The sequence below is a fragment of the Bufo bufo genome, chromosome 3 (assembly GCF_905171765.1).
Source record: "Bufo bufo chromosome 3, aBufBuf1.1, whole genome shotgun sequence".
NCBI lineage: Eukaryota > Metazoa > Chordata > Amphibia > Anura > Bufonidae > Bufo > Bufo bufo.
In genome coordinates this window covers 680,181,192-680,202,796 of record NC_053391.1, presented here as the reverse complement: position 1 = coordinate 680,202,796, position 21,605 = coordinate 680,181,192, and the positions used below count along the sequence as shown (strand labels likewise).

The 21,605-nt window shown below is 44.7% G+C and overlaps 1 protein-coding gene across 1 annotated transcript in view; it reads right to left on the bottom strand.

Moving 5' to 3' along the window:
* Positions 1–11,233: 11,233 nt before the first annotated feature.
* The window catches only part of GAB2 (GRB2 associated binding protein 2), a 109,191-nt gene continuing 98,819 nt past the window's right edge, over positions 11,234–21,605 (bottom strand). Inside the window, exons 4-10 of the mRNA XM_040422647.1 lie at positions 20,806–21,377; positions 16,952–17,046; positions 16,210–16,498; positions 15,024–15,114; positions 14,801–14,903; positions 13,895–14,020; positions 11,234–13,159 (exon numbers count right to left, since the gene is read on the bottom strand). Of these exons, the coding sequence (XP_040278581.1) occupies positions 13,016–13,159; positions 13,895–14,020; positions 14,801–14,903; positions 15,024–15,114; positions 16,210–16,498; positions 16,952–17,046; positions 20,806–21,377 (1,420 nt within the window). The 3' untranslated portion in view covers positions 11,234–13,015. The remainder of the gene's footprint in view (positions 13,160–13,894; positions 14,021–14,800; positions 14,904–15,023; positions 15,115–16,209; positions 16,499–16,951; positions 17,047–20,805; positions 21,378–21,605) is intronic.

Here is a 21,605-nt window from a genome sequence, read left to right as displayed (position 1 = left end):
CCCTGACAATAAAATCTTGTAGTCGTCCTCCTGGGTGGGCCCATTCTGAGGTTGGGCCCCAAAGCAGCTGCTTTCCCTATAGCTACCCATAGCCCCTGGTTATCAGATTTTTTCCCCCCGGTACATCTGGGCCACACCCGGCACCAGTTCTATAAGCACTGGGCACCATGTAGTGTCATTAGCATTGGGGACATCTGGCTGACAGCCTGCGGCTAGATATGGACCAACCCAATATTAAATCATATATGTTCATAACTCCCCTCAAAAATAAACTGCATCAAAAACTGCTTGTGTGAATGGAACCAAAAGAAGAACCAGCAAATGATAGCGAGACTGCAGTGAGTCTCACTAGTGCCACCTATAGTATAGTTACTGTATCACGTGTGTCTGGTCAGTGCATTGTACTTATGGTGACCTGGGGGGGTTTGGCCATCTAGTTCTTACTGCCCTGCTGTACCTCCTGCTGGGGCTATACAGTTCTCAAGGGTTAGGGCTCATGCACATGGCGGCTCAGTGGTTAGCACTGGTGCTTGGCAGCACCGGGGTCCTAGGTTTGAATATGACCGTATGTTTGGGCCACATTTTTTGCGCATCGGATGCAGATCCATTAATTTCAATGGGGCCTCAAAAGATGCAGACAGCGCACATTATACAGTTCGCATTTGTAGGTCCATTCCGCAGCCCCTCAAAAAGAGATCGAACATGTCCTATACTTGTCCTAGACATTTCTACAGAAGATAAGAAAGAAATGGCGGCATGCACTCGGCTGGTATCAGTGTTTTACGGCTCTCCGATTAACAGACCGCAAAACGGATACGGTTGTGTGTATGAGGCTTTATGGGGAGGCTTGAGAAGGGAACCAGGTAGACTCCAAGCAAAAGATTGACTTTGATTAGGGAAGTTATGGTCTTTGTCCTTTCCATGTTGTTTTGGCTCGGGGGTGAGTCAAGTATTATGTACATCCTAGTACCTTTATGTAGGCTGTGTTAAAGGGGTGATTCTATCCCTTTAAGAATTTTATGACTCCACTCATATAGGACTCCTTCCCTTTCTAGGTCTGTTCTTCTATACTGATTCTATTGTACGCCTGCAGTCTTAATTGTGGCCACCAGATGTCAGTGTAGGACCAATGATGATAAAAAGAGCTGTGGAAGGGGAGTGTGCCAGTGTGTGGCCTTGACCACATGGAATGCCCGGGAGCTTGAGGAGCGGATGGTAGACCTGGTGAAAGGTTCAGCATGTAGTAGTGCATGTATGAGTGGAGAAGTCAACCCGAGAGATACCGGAACCATTAGAGGTGCAGACAGTGTGCAGGAGTGCACCATCAGCAGCAGAACTGCCCCTGTAAGCGGGGTTACATGCCGTATCAGGTTTTTCTAGATTGGCCGCTATTTCGGAGAGACGGTTGCTGCCTGTTATTGAGTTAACCTGGAGTTTGCTTTAGTAAAGTACCAGCGAACCACAGCGTGTATCTGAGCCAAGTCACCAATCCATCGGCGTCATTCAGCAGACTCCAGAAATGGTCGCACTTCTCACTGGAATACGCTACTCACAAAAAGTTCGGGATATTTGGCTTGTGGGTGAAATTTCAGGGTGAACCTAAAATGCACTCTAAAGCCCCTTGTACACGAACGATCCGGACGCGTTCAGGAAAACTCGCACCATTTTGCAAGCAATTGCAGTCAGTTTTGTCTGCGACTGCGTTCAGTGGTTCAGTCTTTAGCGCGTGGGTGAAATGCGCATTGATGCGTTTTTCAGGCGCGTGATAAAAAACTGTTTACAAACAACATCTCTTAGCAACCATCAGTGAAGAACACATCACATCTGCACTTGCTTGCGGATGCGATGCGTTTTTCACGCAGCCCCGTTCACTTCTATGGGGCCAGCGTTGCGTGAAACGATTTTCAAGCAACGCACAAGCGATGTGTGAAAAACAACGCTCATGTACAAAGACCCATTGAAATGAATGGGTCCGGATTCTGTGCGGGCGCAATGCGTTCGCATCGCGCATTGCACCCGCGCGGAAAACTCGCTTGTGTGAAGGGGCCTAACCTTTACCTCTAACCTTAACAGGTGAACTTAATGTGACCTTCTCTAAACTCTTGACTGCAGATGTCCAACTGTTCAATGTTTCAGTACTTTTCCCACAACTTGCTGTTCTCTAACAAGGAGCTTAACGGCAAAATTCACAACAGGCGTTTGATCCATGAATCGCCCAATAAATTCCCTGGGTCAATTAGAATTGGTATTTAAACAGTCCTCCTCATCATGCTGTTCACATTTTGACATCACGAGACCAAGACGACACCAAACAATTGATCAACAGTACCTCATCATTGCAAGGCCTCAAGCAGGATGTTCTTAGAAGGAAGTGGCCACTGAGCTTAGAGTGTCATCAGCAGATAGAGAGAGACTGGAAGAGTCACAGTGACAAGCCCATACTACTTGAATAACATCATTAATCCAGTCATTGTTCCTCTGCATGAACAACACAGGCCTAATGTCATCTTCATGGAGGACAATGCACCAGCTCATCGAGGTCGCATCATTAGGGAACCGCTGCTGGAGACTGGGGGACCTCATATGGAGTGGCCTGCACTTTCTCCAGACCTGAATCCCATTGATAACCTATGGGATCATCTGAGTCGCTATGTAGAGGCTCGTAACTCTGTACCCCAGAACCTCAATGACCTGAGGGCCACCCTTCGAGAAGAGTGGGATGCCATGCCTCAGCAGACAATAAGGAGACTTGTGAACAGCAGGAGACATCGTTGTCAAGCTGTAATTGATGCTGAAGGCCACAGGACAAGTTCCTGAGACACTGACATTTTTGTGGGTGTATACCCAGCACTGGTGTTGGCTTTTGTTTCCACAAATTGTTTGAGATGAGGAAATCGCCATTGCTGCTTCTAATTAAATGCCTGACTTTCATGATATAATATCACTGGAGCGGGAACTTTTTAAATTTTCCATAAATTTCACCCAAAAGCCAAATATCCATACCTTTTTGTGAGTAGTGTGTATATATTCTCTATATTGTATCTTCATATTGTTTATTTGATACAACATTCTGCCCCAATTAATTTCTGAATATACGACACTGGAGAGAGCCAGGTTTTTGGAGCTCCTGTACAGACATTGCGTTGCAGGATCCAGAAAAGAAGATGGAGGCAGCATGTCCGGTAAAAAACCCTTTAATGGGAATCGCCAAGTGAACTAACGTGCAGCAGGTTGTGACGTTTCGGCTGATCCGCAGCCTTTATCAAACACAATGTGAAATCTAAAAGTATCCGTTTAAATATATTAAGACACACCCACTCACACAGGAGTGGCCAATAACACAATGAGTGAGGTGCTAATGTCATTAAAAATGTATACTGCAGTGCTCCCACTCAGTGTATCCATGTACACCAATCATATATATATATATAAGATCCAATACCTCCACATACCTTCAGGGCACACATGTTCCTTGGCGTTCCTAGGCCACCAGTGCGCATGTCAGGGAAGGCGAAACTGCGTCACTACCCAGCTGACCCGAGATCACCTGACCGCGAGTAACTCCGCCCTGGTGATCGTCGCGTCATTCCACACATCCTCCGCTATGCGCACCGTCGCTAGGGACGCCAATGAGCCGATCCGCCCACCTCCACGCAATGAGAGCGGTCACCCCATAGCCCCATGTCACCAGTGCCGGCGGCCGGGTCCCGGGCCAAGCGATGCGGCGATCAGAGCTCATCGCCAACCGCATAATATCCTCTGGCACAACCGGGGACCGTCAGAAGAGATATAGGCAGGGGCCCTCAGTCTTTATGTCTCCGGCCGAAACCCAGCCTAGGTGACATAATGGCCCCGCCTCTCTATTATCCAACCAGCCCCATGTTGCCAGAGACGCATCCAGGATCCAACACCGCCCACCGCGGTGACGTGTGGAAGGAGATAACCACACCCACAGCGGGGGTGCAGACAGGAACGAGCCCCCTAATAACTCAGTGTGCCATGATCCAGTGTGGGTTGGAAACAAGTGTGATAGTGAATCAATGAAAAACAAAATACAATTAAAAAACACTATACAGTGAACCAGTTCAAAGGTCACTCTGAACCATTACACATTTGATACAGAGAATTCTATATTCATTCCGAATGGTTGGAGTGCTCTCATCTCAAAGATCCATCTGAGCTCTTTTTTACGTAGAATCCGATCCTTGTCCCCCCCACGTCTCAGCGGGCCGACAGAATCAATGATTCTAAACCTGAGTTGGTTGACCGAGTGTCCACGTTCCAGGAAATGCTTCGCCACCGGCTTATCAGTCTGGGCCCTACGAATATTGCTCTTATGGGAGTTAATACGCTCCCTGGCTTCCATTGTGGTCTCCCCTATGTAGATCAAACCACACGGGCACGTGATCATATATATCACGTCCCGTGATCGACATGTAAAGAAATTTTTAATCTTATAGGGCTTACCACTATAGGGATGGGCAAAAGTATCCCCCTTTAACATGTTGCCACAGTTGCAACAACCGAGGCAGGGAAAACATCCCAACTTCCTCGGTGCCAGATACCTCTGCCCATCCCCATGTGGGTCACCAACCTCAGTTCTCACCAGTTTATCGCGTAGGTTGGCCCCTCTCTTGTATGCCATCATAGGAAAGCCCACAAATTCGTCTACCATAGGTAGCCCTTTCTGCAAAATGTGCCATTCTTTGCGTATAATACGCGCTATGTCCCCACTGTTGGAGCCGTACGTAGAAACAAACGGGATCCGTTTTTGGTCCCTCTCCTTTTTCTTTCCCTGGAACGTGGACTCCCGATCAACCTCCCCCACCTTCTGAGAGATCCTCTCCACCAATCGTCGTGGATATCCCCTATCTAGGAACTTCTTCCCCATCTCATCCACCCTTGTCCCGAAAAGCTCATCCCCCGATACCACCCGTCTCACCCTTAGCATCTGACTCCAGGGCAATGACTCCACCATCCGTCGTGGGTGATTACTCTTAAACTCCAACAAGTTATTCCTATCTGTTGGTTTGTGGAAGATGTCAGTTTCAATACTTCCCTCCCTGATATGTACCATCACATCCAAGAATTGTAGAGAGACTGCCGACGCGGTCATGGTGAACCCCAACCCGGGCACCATGTTATTAAGAAACTCAAAAAACAGTTGTAGTTCACCACAAGAGCCTCCCCACACCACGAAAATGTCGTCGATGTAGCGCCACCAGCAACGGGCTCCCTCAAACATTGCGGCTCTGTATATGAGTCTGTCCTCCACCTCCGCCATGAACATGTTGGCATACGTGGGCGCCACTTTCGAGCCCATGGCCACCTCACGTACTGGTTGGTAATAGGTGTCCCCAAAGCGGAAATAATTCCGCCTCAGGACCACCTCTAGGAGATGGAGAACAAACCCACGACCGCCCAGAGAGAGCCCGGTGCCGGCCAGGGCCACATCGACGACATTCAACCCGTATGTGTGCTCTATGGAGGTGTATAATGAGACTACGTCGAAGCTGACAAGGAGAGGATCGGCAGGTAGGCTCAAATCCCTGAGCCTCAATAGAAAATAGCTAGTATCTCTAATATAGGACGGGGCGCTGGTGGCATGGACCCGTAACACCCTATCAAGGAATATAGCTATATTGCTAAAAATCGATCCCCTGCCCGACACAATCGGTCGGCCAGGAGGATCGACCAAGCTTTTATGTATCTTGGGAAGTACATAGAACAGGGGAGTGACCGGGTGTTTAATCAGGAGAAATTCCCTGACCTCCTTATCGATGATACCCTCAACCAAGGCTTCATCGATAATCTTTTCCAAGTGTCGTTTGATGTCCCATTTAGGGTCATTCTGAAGCTCAATATACACCTCCCGGTCACTCAGCTGTCTAAGTACCTCCCGTTCATAGCTTGGTGTGTCCATCACCACCACCGCCCCTCCCTTGTCCGCTGGTTTGATTGTCAGGGATTTGTCCCCTGCTAGCTGTCGAAGTGCCTCTCTCTCTCCCCTCGTTAGGTTCGCCGTAGTCACCATCTCCTTCTTCTCTCTCAATGTCTCAATCTGTTTGGAGACAATCGCAATATATGCCTCCACAACGTGATTATTACGTGGTGGAGCAAAATCACTCTTGTTCCTCAGGTCAAATGTTTTCAAAGCAAAGTCAGTGTTCCCAACAGTATCAGAAGTTGACACCGCCTTTCTTTCCTCCTTGTCCAGGAAGAAGGCCTTCAATCTCAACATGCGGTAAAAGCAATGGAGGTCCAGTTCCAATTCGAACCAGTCCCTTTCATGCCCAGGGCAAAAAGACAATCCACGTCCCAAGACAAGATGTTGGTCATTAGATAACTGTCTCATCGAGATATTAACAACCAGATTTGGAGCTATGGCTGGTTGCGTCTCGTCGTCCGTCCCCGTGTGCTCTTGAATGTTTGAGACGGTGGAGGTAAACTTTTTCTGGGGTCTACGGTGCTTCTCTCCCCCCCCTACGGCACCTTCGTTTGCGCCGTGTGGCGGGGGGCCTAAAAAAGCCATTCTACCTATGTCGTCTGAGGAGTCCGACTCGCCTGCCGTGAAACCAAATCGACTTGGTTCAAACTACCTCCCCTTCTTTCTGCGCGGTTTGTTATGTGTCTGTTGCTGCCAATTATAGACATGGCCCGTCTGATAATCTTCCAGATCACGGTGCCACTTGTCTCTTTTGATTTTCTCCACTTCAGTTTTGTGTCGGAGCGTATAATTTTTGGTTTTGTCAAAAAACACTGTGGCCTCGTCACAGCTCAGTAAATCCTGAATCTGTGCCTCCAGGGCTGTCATAGAATTTTTCACCCCCTCAATCTCTTGGCCAAGAAAATCAATATTAAGTAGCATCAGTTCAAACGCATATTTGTTGTTAACTAATTCGAATTTTTTGCAGAATTCCACATTGTTGGGGAGTAGGGTCGGTCTCAGATGGGATCTTAGTCCCCGAGGTATCCGCTGTATACGGTAGTATTCTCTGAGCGTATTCAAGTGTAGGTCCAATGTGACTAGTTTTTTAGACTCATGCTCATATTTGCGTTTGCAAGGCCTCAAGCAGGATGTTCTTAGAAGGAAGTGGCCACTGAGCTTAGAGTGTCATCAGCAGATAGAGAGAGACTGGAAGAGTCACAGTGACAAGCCCATACTACTTGAATAACATCATTAATCCAGTCATTGTTCCTCTGCATGAACAACACAGGCCTAATGTCATCTTCATGGAGGACAATGCACCAGCTCATCGAGGTCGCATCATTAGGGAACCGCTGCTGGAGACTGGGGGACCTCATATGGAGTGGCCTGCACTTTCTCCAGACCTGAATCCCATTGATAACCTATGGGATCATCTGAGTCGCTATGTAGAGGCTCGTAACTCTGTACCCCAGAACCTCAATGACCTGAGGGCCACCCTTCGAGAAGAGTGGGATGCCATGCCTCAGCAGACAATAAGGAGACTTGTGAACAGCAGGAGATGTCGTTGTCAAGCTGTAATTGATGCTGAAGGCCACAGGACAAGTTCCTGAGACACTGACATTTTTGTGGGTGTATACCCAGCACTGGTGTTGGCTTTTGTTTCCACAAATTGTTTGAGATGAGGAAATCACCATTGCTGCTTCTACTTAAATGCCTGACTTTCATGATATATTATCACTGGAGCGGGAACTTTTTAAATTTTCCATAAATTTCACCCAAAAGACAAATATCCATACCTTTTTGTGAGTAGTGTGTATATATTCTCTATATTGTATCTTCATATTGTTTATTTGATACAACATTCTGCCCCAATTAATTTCTGAATATACGACACTGGAGAGAGCCAGGTCTTTGGAGCTCCTGTACAGACATTGCGTTGCAGGATAAAATTCTGACTACTGCAGTCACCACTAGAGGGAGCTCACTGCAAGTTCACTGTATACACTGTATGCAGTAAGTGCTTGAGCTCCCACTAGTGGTGGCTCCAGGCAATAGAATTTTATCCCATAACTCTTAAGTGGGAGATTTGCAGCGATGTGTCAGATAAATGGCATTCCAACCACCATACGGATATACAGTATAACAAAAAGCAGCAGCACAAAATTGTGGACCTAAAGGAAGGACCAGGAAAAGGTAGAGCAGCCTTTAGGAATATTCCCATCCATTACACAAGGTACAGAGAAGCAACCAGACAAAGGAGTTTATTATGTACCATGTTTATTGGCGCCATCAGAAATAAAAGACTAAACATGATTTCTATGTTAAAACGACAAACTTCTATCTAGAGTATAAATAAAATGGACACCGACTATCAAAAAAAATGAATAAATTAATAACTTACGTGGTTACTTCACACAACTTGTAAATTAAAAACACAGATCTGTTAATATTACGAGATATACATTCCATGTTGTAACAAAGAGGGTGGGGGTAGATGAAAACGTCCCAATGTGAGCGACCCCTGTGTGTCCAGGTCATTACTATACTGATTAGTGTCCTCTCTGGCGTCTAAAAGGTTAAGCCCCCCCAAAAAATTAAAAAATACACAGGGAGGACCTGGCGGGCTATTGTATAGATCAAAAAAATGGAGCTACAAGGTCCGGGAGACCCCAAAAATTCAAGAATCATAAGTTTACATTCTTACAGATTCCGAATTAAAAAGACGGCGGTGCATGTTAGTAAAGTGGCTGATATGTCACATGCGTGTTTTGTGGGCAGAGGGGTGCGCTCCTCTCACCATCCACCATGACCCCCTCCACTCGTCTCTATTCTCTGATACTGGCCCTGTCATATACATCACAAGTTTACAGGTCATTGCCCCCTCCCTTCAGCACACAGCTGCTGAAACACTCTGTGCTGCAGGGAGCCTGCTTCTTCCACCACATAACTCTCAGTCTGTGACCAGCCTGAAGATCAACGCTCTTTTCCTGAAATACTCTAACAAGGCCAGCACACTGCCCCTCCTTGACATACTCTGTGCTGCTGTGGTCCCGACACCTTTCACTGTCCACTTGTGAAGTATCTTATCCCTCTTCTCTCATCAGGACTTGGTCGTGTCTTCACTATCATCACACGTGGATACATCTGCACATTTGTTCCCTGAAACACTCTGTGCTGCTGGGGGTTCCCTGGTCCTTCCACTGACAGCTGCAATCTATTATTTGTTTCTGTTCCCCTCCTCACGTCATGATCCAGACAATCTAATCTTCTTAAATACTCTGTGCTGCTGGGATACGTTTTGCCATCTACTATCCACTGTGCCTTCTTATTGTCTTCACCCCCCCCCACACACACACACACATCATAACAACGGCCCTGAAACAGGCAGCTCTGTCCTATCATCATCATCATCATCATCAAGGCAGGCCATTGCCTACCACAAAATACCTCCTGAAATACTCTTTGTTGCTGTTACAATACTATCCCTCCCTCTTTAAACCCGGAACCGTAGGTGATGAGCAAAAAGTGCAATAGATTTTCTTAGTCAATATAGCAGTGCAGCTCTCTCCGGGCCGCCATTGTAATACCTGGGGTCTCTATCTAATTTGGGGTGGGTGGATCCTCAGATTTCAACACTATGGAATATGCTAAGGTACCTTGCTTCACCCGTGTCAGGCTTCTAAGAACTAAAAAAAAAAAAAAAGTGGGAGTATCCTGAAATTTGAAATTTAGAATATTTTAAATTTTTTGTTATAATTAGTTCAATAACTGAATGATTCAGTTATATTTACAAATAAAACTTGATGAAAAAAAAAGGAAGAACATGTGAAATGTAACGATATTCACAAAAAACTTTTTTTTTTTTATAAAAAAAAAAAAATTATACAGACCCTTAAAGGGGTTCACTGGTTTCATAATGATTATTTCTATTTTTTTTAATATGCCCAGAGTACCCCATTTTTTTCTGCCCCATACACCTGTTTATCACATCAGCAATTTCCTTCCCCTGCTCTCAGCATCACTGCATCCTGGCAGGATGTTTACATGCAGAACTTCCTGTTTTCTTCAGCTACCTGCTGGGTTTACTAACCAATCCCAGAATGCTTTGCTCTGTAATGTTTCGCAGGGCTTGCCCCGCCTAACAAACCTGGAGAGGCGAGTTGTCGGGGGCGTGACTGCTGCAGAGGAACATTATAGAGCAAAATATGCTGAGACTGGTTAGAAAACCCTGCAGGAAGCTGATAAAAACAGGAAGTTCTGCATGTAAACATCCTGCCAGGCTGCAGTGATGCCAAAAACAGGGGATGGAAAGTGCTAACATGCAATGGGGTAAAAATAAGTGTTTGGGGTGCTTTGGGCAGATATAAACTGGTTGGGCCGCAAAAAAAATTGCTTCTAGGAGAGACAACCTGTATAATAAGGTGTGGTACAGATGTACCCCATGTGGCGGCACACGGCCATGCATGCAGCTCTGCCATGTGAATGCGCCCCTAGAACCTGTCCACCCCTTTTTCAACAGAAAAGGCAGCAAAAAATACTGTAATATAATACTGATATTGGGCGGGGGTCATGTTCTTTATCCGTCAAGCAGGAAATTAGGAACCAACAGTCCTCAAACAGCAAAAAAATTGTTAAAGAAATTAGGTGAGTCAAATCTACAGCCACATAACTCATTAGGCACAGTCAGGAAATGTTGAAAAAAGTGCTAACGATGTGAAAATCGCCTCTACAGTCATCACGTGTACTAAAAAAAAAAAAAAAAAAATAGCACAAAACGTGATAAAAATTTATATATATAAAAAAAAAAAAAAAAAATCTGAACATGGGACTGAACAAGCACAGGGGAAAGACAATAGCCCTAATAAGGCCTCTTGCACACGAACGTGTGCGCCCCGTGGTCGTGCTGCGGCCCGCAATGCACGAACACCGTCCGTGGGGCAGCGGAGCGCGGACCCATTCACTTTTAATGGGTCCGCGATCTGGCCGTTCCGCAAAAAGATAGGACATGTTCTATCTTTTTGCGGAACGGAAGTACGGGGCGAAACCCCCACGGAAGCAGTCCGTAGTGCTTCCGTAGGGTTCCGTTCGGTGCTTCCGATCCGCATCCCCGGATTTGCGGACCCATTCAAGTGAATGGGTCCGCATCCGTGATGCGGAATGCCCACGGAACGGCACCCGTGTATTGCGGATACGCAAACGCGGTCGGTAATACGGGCAACGGGGCGCACACGTTCGTGTGCAAGAGGCCTAATGGAGATACAAAGTAATAAAAATAAAATAAAAAACATTAAAACATGGAAAAAATCAGTGTTTCACTACTTATAGTTAAAAAAAAATATATAAAAAATTCTTACTTTTCTGTGAAATTTTAAAGAATTTTAAAAAAGCTGAACAAAAAAAACCCCCCAAAAAAAAAAACATTCTCTGCTACTGAATCAGGACATTTATAGAAATCTGTTGCGCATACACCCAAAAGAGGACGTACTACAGAGCAGGGGTATAGCTAGGGGGGTGCAGAGGTAGCAGTTGCATTCGGGCCCTTGTACTTAAAGTGCCCAAAGGCTCCTCTGCCATATATGAAGCCACCAGTATTATAAATGGAATATGGCAAGAGGAGGGGGGTATTGGGGGCCAAATGCTTCAAGCTATGGCTTTTTTTGCTATAAAGGCAGGCTCCACAGCTTCCTTGGGGGACATATCTAAGCTTGGCCCCACCCTCCTTCCTCAGGGGTGGAGTTAATCACTACCATAGTCTGTTCCTTTTTGTTTGCTAAAAGAGAGGAGCCAGTCTGGGGGCAAAGACCTTTCCATCAAGACCTATCCCCAAGGCACCTACCGCACAGAGCACATGACTCTCGAGGCCTCACCCGGGCACCCCAGCTCCCTCTATTGCCAAGGGTGGAAGGAAGGGGTGGGGTGTGTGGCAGCATAAACCAAGATGGCCCCCATTTTTCCAACCAGCTGGGTTCTAATGATGAGTTGCTATGGGATATGGTACCTTTAAGTCTCAGATCAACAGTTTTCAAAAATGTCAAAGTGGTGGTCACGTGACGGTGGTCGCTAACCACACAACATAGAAGTGTTAACAGCGGCACAGTGGAGGTTTTTGGGTAACAGTCTGAAGAATTTCTTAGCCACATTACAATATTGCTATGCAAAAAGTGATGGCGGCAGTCATATGACCGCTCGTCCGGACCCGATTCCTCATTATAAGAGCTGAAAAACCCCACTTTTTGTTTTTGTTTTTTTCACATTTCCTTTGCTTACAACGAACTCGCATTTTACTTTCCACAACAAGAAACGTAGGCAACATTCACAAGAACCGGTACTCCAGTCACATCCAAAGCTGCAATCACATTTTCTGATGCGACAGGAACGCACACTTCCCTGCTATCCCCTGCTGGTGCAGTGTCTGTACAAAAGCATGTTCTGCCGCAGTGCATTGTGGGAGATGTAGTGTTTACTCCATGGGATATACTCAAAAACTAAAATAAAACCTGGTTGTCGAGTACGTAACGAATAGCGATGTGCACAGACTCCAAATGGTAAGCAGCAAAAATCTGAACGCTGCTTTGGAAGTGACTGGAGGATAATAGAGGACAATGAATCATTACACGTAGATTGCCTCTAGGCACCGGTTTTCCTGAATGTTCACCACTGTTGCGGTTTCATCCGGTAAGAATTTACTAGGTGGCGATTTTTTTAAAGGCACGGCTACAAAATGACCAACTGTATCGAAACTCTATAGATTAGTGCGAATCATAAACAGACCCCTCCCCCGCGGAGCCATCCCTCCCCCCGTTCTATATATTCTGACAAGCTCGAGAATGGCGCGTGGATAGGATGCGTTTTCAATATGGCGGCCGGTGCACTGGAACATAATACTCAGTGCTATGTGAATTGAGGACTAGGCCGATGCATCGATTATAGTAACCTAGAAAGTAAGGTAAAGGCGCCAGTGTGGTGTGTGCGTTAGAGAGCTCCCCCCACAACGCCGATTCAGGCAGAACAAGCAGCACGGCGGTTGTCTGCGGCGAGGAGGCCCCGGCTTGTCGGTACTTCAGTGATCACGGGGCGGCGGTGTCATCACTGCTTGGCGCTCTTGGCGGGCTCCGATGACTGGCGCACGTCCGTCCACTCCTGCATGGTGTTTTGCAGGGCCTGGGTCTTCTCTTTGTCCACCTGCACGTAGTCCACCTTTTCATCGGACGCTACAGAAGACGTGGAGGGCTGCAGGCAAGAACCACAGGAGACATTTAAAAAAATATATAAAATCTCATCTTCACCACCCAGCTTTCCCAAGCTCCTGAATGGCAGATCTGTGTGGAGAGGGGTGTCCGCTCCTCTAGGGCAGAACACAGGCGGATAGATTGGTCATTCAGGATCGTAGGAAATCTGGAGACGACGACCCGGCCATGTTGGTTGTCACCCAGCTTTCCCAAATCCCTGAGTGGCAAATCTGTCCATCTGTGCAGTGAAGTATCCCCTGCTCCACCCAACTTTCCCGAGGTCCTGAATGGTATTCTGCCTATGTATGCAGTGTGACCTCTCCTCCGCTTATCCGTGACTGGGAGAAGACCCCTGGGTGAGCTGTAATAAAGGTCACACTGGTCGTCACCCAGCTTTCCCAAGCTCCTGATAGGTAAATCTGTCTATTCATGGCCCTATTCTTATTGCACAGATGACAGGCATGTTATTCAGGACTCCAGGAAAGAAGAAGGATTAACAGTCACATTGGTTGTCACCCAGCTTTCCCAACACCCTGACCAGTATATATATATATTGATGCAGCGGTGTGTGTCCCCTCCTCCCTTATCTAGACATCAGGACTCGAGGAAGGCTGGAGAACCTCCCCATTGGGAGCTTTGTATGACTTTGCTGCCTAGTTTTCTGAAGGCAGCTTTGGATGTGACTAGAGAGGTTTACATAATGGTGAATGCAGAGCGGCGATGGTCGTACATTTACCTTCCGGTGAGGACTCGGTGACACCGGCTGGAAATCCAGCGCCAGGTAATCCACACTGCCGGTGCTCTTCTTCTGGGCCGGGCTGTTCGTACCACTGGTTCCTGGAGAGGCCGACACTGGGTTTTGCTTGAAGGGGAGGAAAAAAAAATAAAAATAAATTATAACCTGATTTTCAGTGGTCACAACTGACTGTGTCATCTGAGGAGTTAAATGACTGGGATCGGCATCATCGCCGATCCCAGTCATTGAGGTCGGATGCCAGCTGTATTACACAGCCGGCGTTCGCAGCACGTGAGCCCGTTCAATACACTTTACAACGTAAATATACATCATGATGTTTGTAAGGGTTTAAATAGTTGAGTGGCAGCTTTGTAGTGCAGTTCCTGGGGTGATGGGCTGGTCCCACCCCCTAGTTATTGAGTCTAAGCTTAAGCAAGACTGAGGGAGGACTACCCCTATCATTATTGCTGCTGCTCATACACAGCTACTGAGAAGAGCCTACTCTGTAATATACCTCAGCACTGGGCCTATTGCTGCCATATGTACTGCAACTCTCATCATTTATTCAGTAAAGAGAATTTATTTATTGTAACCAAACGGGCCTAGTCATTGAATCCACATCTGTCCGCCGATCCGGTCATCATCCTGCTCTCCCAGCCTTGCACCCATCTACCTAACGTCATGGGCACCCCGCTTATCACAAGGCAGGATCCCCGGAAAGTCCAGTGTATGCCCCAAGGGAAGAAAGGGCGAGTCCTTCATTTACTGAATGGCCCAAGGGACCGTGAGGACAGCCACCATGAACCACCACAACTCCCATCAGTGCCACAACTACCACTCTCATCCTCCTCTCGGCTCTTCCCTTGCAGTTTGCTGCGCAAGTATCAGCTGGGACTGCCCACCTACCATGGCGACATAGTTTTCTTCACTGTCTCCGGAGCTGGTGCTGGTAATACTCTGTGTGGACACTGGGCGGCAGTATTGAGAGGAGCCGGATTTTAGGGAATGCCTGAAAGTTTATTATAGGTTATTAATAGAGAATAATACATTGTAAGGATGGCAGATTGAAGGATTTTACTGTATTTTACAGATTTAGATGAATCCCTCCAGAGGCGAGGGCTCTACTCACGTCTGTCTGCACCAAGATTTAGTGACTGGAGACTTGAAGGGAAGTTCATCAATTATTGTGGTCGCTCGCAGATCCAGAGGGGTCGGCTTAGCTGCGGATGAGGAGATTGTTGTGAAAAATGTAATTTAAATAGTAAAGCAGCTGATTCCGGATCTAAGTGAATATCAAGGATGGAGAGAGGAAAGGAAGAAAGGAGGAACGGAGGGAGGAGCGGGAGATGGGAACAAAGGAGAGAGGAGCGGGAGATGGGAACAAAGGAGAGAGGAGCGGGAGATGGGAACAAAGGAGAGAGGAGCAGGAGATGGGAACGAAGGAGGGAGGAGCGGGAGATGGGAACAAAGGAGGGAGGAGCGGGAGATGGGAACAAAGGAGAGAGGAGCGGGAGATGGGAACAAAGGAGAGAGGAGCGGGAGATGGGAACTAAGGAGGGAGGAGCGGGAGATGGGAACAAAGGAGAGAGGAGCGGGAGATGGGAACAAAGAAGGGAGAAGCGGGAGATGGGAACGAAGGAGAGAGGAGCGGGAGATGGGAACGAAGGAGGGAGGAGCGGGAGATGGGAACGAAGGAGGGAGGAGCGGGAAATGGGAACAAAGGAGGGAGGAGCGGGAAATGGGAACAAAGGAGGGAGGAGCGGGAAATGGGAACAAAGGAGGGAGGAGCGGGAAATGGGAACAAAGGAGGGAGGAGCGGGAAATGGGAACAAAGGAGGGAGGAGCGGGAAATGGGAACAAAAGGAGGGAGGAGCGGGAGATGGGAACAAAGGAGGGAGGAGCGGGAGATGGGAACAAAAGGAGGGAGGAGCGGGAGATGAGAACAAAGGAGAGAGGAGCGGGAGATGGGAACAAAGGAGGGAGGAGCGGGAGATGGGAGGGAAGGAGGGAGGAGCAGCAGATGAGAAGGAAAGGAGGAAGGAATGGAAGATGGGAGGGCAGGATAGAGGAACGTTAGATGGCAGATAGGACTAAAAGATGGGAAGGAAGGAGGTACAGGAGATGGTAGTGAAGGAGGGAGTAGTGGAAGATGGGAGGGAGGAAGGGGAGATAGGAGGAAAGGAATGGAAAAACATTGAATGGCGAGATGAGATGACCACCCTCGTCCCTGTAGCTGGACCCTCCACTTTTGTCTTGTATACATAACATCAGAAGACCACCCACCATAGGGGGCGATCTACATAAAGCCAACTCACCTTTTCTGTCCGGCTTCAGGTTGCGGTTTACCGGTGGCGGCTGGATCTCGCTGACCCTGGTAGGCCGCTGGCCCAGGGAGGCTGTACTTCCTTTGCGGGCAGGAAGTGTGGCAGAAGAGAACCCCAGGAAATCAAAGTGATGAGGACCGGGGCTCATGGGAATATACACGCTCTGGGCATTGTCGTTCTGCTTCTCAGAGGGGAACTGAGATGAAGACCCAGGGTTCATGGGCACGTAGTTATCCTCAGAATCTGCACTTTCTGAGCGCGTCATGGAGCCTTTGGTTTGCTAAAAATGAAAATGTTCAATGATTGACATGTCTAGACCCCTGCCGCATCAAACACCCCCAAAAAAAAAAAAAAAAAAACTCTTAAATGCCGTTCTGAATGCATTGATAATATCTTTGAAGGCATTTTTATGACACAGAGCTCCAAATATCCTACACAGAGTTAAACTGTAAATTACCAGCTGCCTGTAGTCACCACTAGAGGGAGCTTACTTATTGGATCAGTGTATAAATAGTATGCAGTGCGCTCCTGAGCACCCTCTAGTGGCGGACACAGGCCGCAAGAATTTAATCATTTACTTTTAAAGAGTTCAGGTTCAAGTGCCGCTACCTATTCAAACAGCTGAGCTTCGGGAGTGCCGATCTGATATTGATGACCTATCCATACGACAGGCTACCAATACTAAACCACTGCACATTTAATATTAATACAATCAGACATGTTATTTACTTACAAGGTATGAGTTGAACCCATCATTGATTGACTCCACAGACTGCTCCGTACTGAAATCTCCAAGGTGAGGATAGTCATAGGCTTCACAGGAGGACGCTGCTCCAAAATAAGGACAGAGAACAGAGTATGAGACAAAGCGGTGGTCACACTGGATATATATACGGTAGGCAGCATTCTAGTAGTTATATTCTTGTATGTAGGGGGCAGTATTATAGTAGTTATATTCTTGTACATAGGAGCAGTATTATAGTAGTTATATTCTTGTACATAGGAGGCAGTATTATAGTAGTTATATTCTTGTACATAGGAGCAGTATTATAGTAGTTATATTCTTGTACATAGGAGCAGTATTATAGTAGTTATATTCTTGTACATAGGAGGCAGTATTATAGTAGTTATATTCTTATACATAGGAGGCAGTATTATAGTAGTTATATTCTTGTACATAGGAGGCAGTATTATAGTAGTTATATTCCTGTACATAGGAGCAGTATTATAGTAGTTATATTCTTGTACATAGGAGGCAGTATTATAGTAGTTATATTCTTGTACATAGGAGCAGTATTATAGTAGATATATTCTTGTACATAGGAGCAGTATTATAGTAGATATATTCTTGTACATAGGAGCAGTATTATAGTAGTTATATTCTTGTACATAGGAGGCAGTATTATAGTAGTTATATTCTTGTACATAGGAGCAGTATTATAGTAGTTATATTCTTGTACATAGGAGGCAGTATTATAGTAGTTATATTCTTGAACATAGGAGGTAGTTTTATAGTAATTATATTCTTGTACATAGGAGCAGTATTATAGTAGTTATATTCTTGTACATAGGAGGTAGTATTATAGTAGTTATATTCTTGTACATAGGAGGCAGTATTATAGTAGTTATATTCTTGTACATAGGAGGCAGTATTATAGTAGTTATATTCTTGGACATAGGAGCAGTATTATAGTAGTTATATTCTTGTACATAGGAGCAGTATTATAGTAGTTATATTCTTGGTCATAGGAGCAGTATTATAGTAGTTATATTCTTGTACATAGGAGCAGTATTATAGTAGTTATATTCTTGTACATAGGAGCAGTATTATAGTAGTTATATTCTTGTACATAGGAGGCAGTATTATAGTAGTTATATTCTTGTACATAGGAGGCAGTATTATAGTAGTTATATTCTTGGACATAGGAGCAGTATTATAGTAGTTATATTCTTGGACATAGGAGCAGTATTATAGTAGTTATATTCTTGGACATAGGAGCAGTATTATAGTAGTTATATTCTTGTACATAGGAGCAGTATTATAGTAGTTATATTCTTGTACATAGGAGGCAGTATTATAGTAGTTATATTCTTATACATAGGAGGCAGTATTATAGTAGTTATATTCTTGTACATAGGAGGCAGTATTATAGTAGTTATATTCCTGTACATAGGAGCAGTATTATAGTAGTTATATTCTTGTACATAGGAGGCAGTATTATAGTAGTTATATTCTTGTACATAGGAGCAGTATTATAGTAGTTATATTCTTGTACATAGGAGGCAGTATTATAGTAGTTATATTCTTGAACATAGGAGGTAGTTTTATAGTAATTATATTCTTGTACATAGGAGCAGTATTATAGTAGTTATATTCTTGTACATAGGAGGTAGTATTATAGTAGTTATATTCTTGTACATAGGAGGCAGTATTATAGTAGTTATATTCTTGTACATAGGAGGCAGTATTATAGTAGTTATATTCTTGGACATAGGAGCAGTATTATAGTAGTTATATTCTTGTACATAGGAGCAGTATTATAGTAGTTATATTCTTGGTCATAGGAGCAGTATTATAGTAGTTATATTCTTGTACATAGGAGCAGTATTATAGTAGTTATATTCTTGTACATAGGAGCAGTATTATAGTAGTTATATTCTTGTACATAGGAGGCAGTATTATAGTAGTTATATTCTTGTACATAGGAGGCAGTATTATAGTAGTTATATTCTTGGACATAGGAGCAGTATTATAGTAGTTATATTCTTGGACATAGGAGCAGTATTATAGTAGTTATATTCTTGGACATAGGAGCAGTATTATAGTAGTTATATTCTTGTACATAGGAGCAGTATTATAGTAGTTATATTCTTGTACATAGGAGGCAGTATTATAGTAGTTATATTCTTATACATAGGAGGCAGTATTATAGTAGTTATATTCTTGTACATAGGAGGCAGTATTATAGTAGTTATATTCCTGTACATAGGAGCAGTATTATAGTAGTTATATTCTTGTACATAGGAGGCAGTATTATAGTAGTTATATTCTTGTACATAGGAGCAGTATTATAGTAGTTATATTCTTGTACATAGGAGGCAGTATTATAGTAGTTATATTCTTGAACATAGGAGGTAGTTTTATAGTAATTATATTCTTGTACATAGGAGCAGTATTATAGTAGTTATATTCTTGTACATAGGAGGTAGTATTATAGTAGTTATATTCTTGTACATAGGAGGCAGTATTATAGTAGTTATATTCTTAATCAAATTTCTTTTTATTGAAGAAAACGCAAATAGTCATGTGACAAATCAATCACTTAAATACCAGGCGCAGCTGGACAAATGCTTATTCACTAAGCGCATCAATTCAAGTGCAGTGGCGACATGACTCAATAACACATTAACATGTGCATAAAAGAAATTAATACGGAAAAGTAAAGACAAGACATAGGAAGAGGGGAGGGGGAAAAGGAGGTAAGGGGGGGGGGATAGTAGTTATATTCTTGTACATAGGAGCAGTATTATAGTAGTTATATTCTTATACATAGGAGCAGTATTATAGTAGTTATATTCTTGTACATAGGAGCAGTATTATAGTAGTTATATTCTTGTACATAAGAGCAGTATTATAGTAGTTATATTCTTGTACACAGGAGCAGTATTATAGTAGTTATATTCTTATACATAGGAGCAGTATTATAGTAGTTATATTCTTGTACATAGGAGCAGTATTATAGTAGTTATATTCTTGTACATAGGGGGCAGTATTATAGTAGTTATATACTTGTACATAGGAGGCAGTATTATAGTAGTTATATTCTTGTACTTAGGGGCAGTATTATAGTAGTTATATTCTTGTACATAGGAGCAGTATTATAGTAGTTATATTCTTGTACATAGGGGAGTATTATGGTAGTTAAAGGGATTGTCCATATTATTTTTCTTCATTAATGCAAACTCTCTTAGCACTGATAAAATAAAAGCACTGCCGCTCACCTTTCCACCTGCTCCAATCCTTTTGCTGCAGCCAGTAACGTATTGTTGTGGTTGCATAGATGACATCCCAGTCACTGCCTTCAGCGGTCTCGGGCCGCACACTGCTGTGGCCAGTGATTCCATACACTGATATATACGGATTGTCACTGCTGTCACCACAATATCTCACTGGCTGCAGCCCAGTAAAAGAGGGAGTATCAGCGTTGTATCAGAGCGCGTTGGAAAGGTGAGTGGAACAGATTTTATTATATTACCAGGGCCAAGGCCGTCTGTATTAATAAGAATATAATATGGTTAACCCCTTACAGGTAGTATTATAGTTCTTCTATTTCTTTCTATGGGGGAGCGGTATTATAGTATTAAGAAGGTATCTCTCCTTGTTTGTTAGTCCAATGGCTTTATGTGTTCAAACCAATTGTCCCTTTCATTCCCCGACTTCTCTTGGCCATATTTTCACATGTATATACATGAGCACTGACGGACCAAATAATTTGGGGCGTTACACAAGCTATATTACGCTATAGCTGCTGGATTGCCAGTCCATGCTTTCGTTCCGAGAACAGACTGACAGCAGCGAGTCCTTACCTCGATGGCGTCGGTTTTCCATGGCCGGTAACGTGTTCCTCCTTGGAATGTTGACAGACACAACCCCTATATTGTCTCCGTTACTTTGCTGAGGACTTCCCCAGCGAGTTTCTGTCTGACCTGGTTTAGGTGGCCGTGGAGGAGGAGCATTGTGGAAATCATTGGAAGCCAAACCCAATGCATTATGGTTCTTGTCCAAAGTAAAGGTCCTTGGTATTTGATAAACGGAAAGAGGAGTCCCGGGAAGGTCATAAGAGTCCGTCGAGAGGTCACTAAACTCCTTACATAGGGCATTGTTAGGAGTCTTGTAGGTGTAAACGTCCTCGTTTTCAGATTCTAGTCCAGTAAGGCTTGACTTGGTAGGCGTATCTGAGCCGAAACTCCTGGGGAGATCATAGGCGCTATCCCTCAGCTCCGAGCTGAGCCGCCTTGGTTTTGGTAAACTGTAGAAACCATGGATCTGACCACTCACTCCATTCACACAGTGGCCATAACCCTGAGCCAGCTTCTGAACGGCCGTGTCACTGCGCATGAAAAAGGAGGACCGCGTGGCTTGAGAAAAACTGGCGCTTCTGAAATAAAGAAAGGCTATTCTGAAAAATACACCCAATTTAGAAAAAGAAACCGCTGCAGTGTAAATCATAGTGGAAGAAAAGACCAGCAGCCTAATGAGACAGAGGGTGGATTTTACACCACTGTATCTCAGACAATAGACAACTCAGCTATTGATTATAGCGGTCACCTAATAGACTTATAAAGGAAACATGTAGAAAAACAACATAGGAGGTAAAGACTTATAC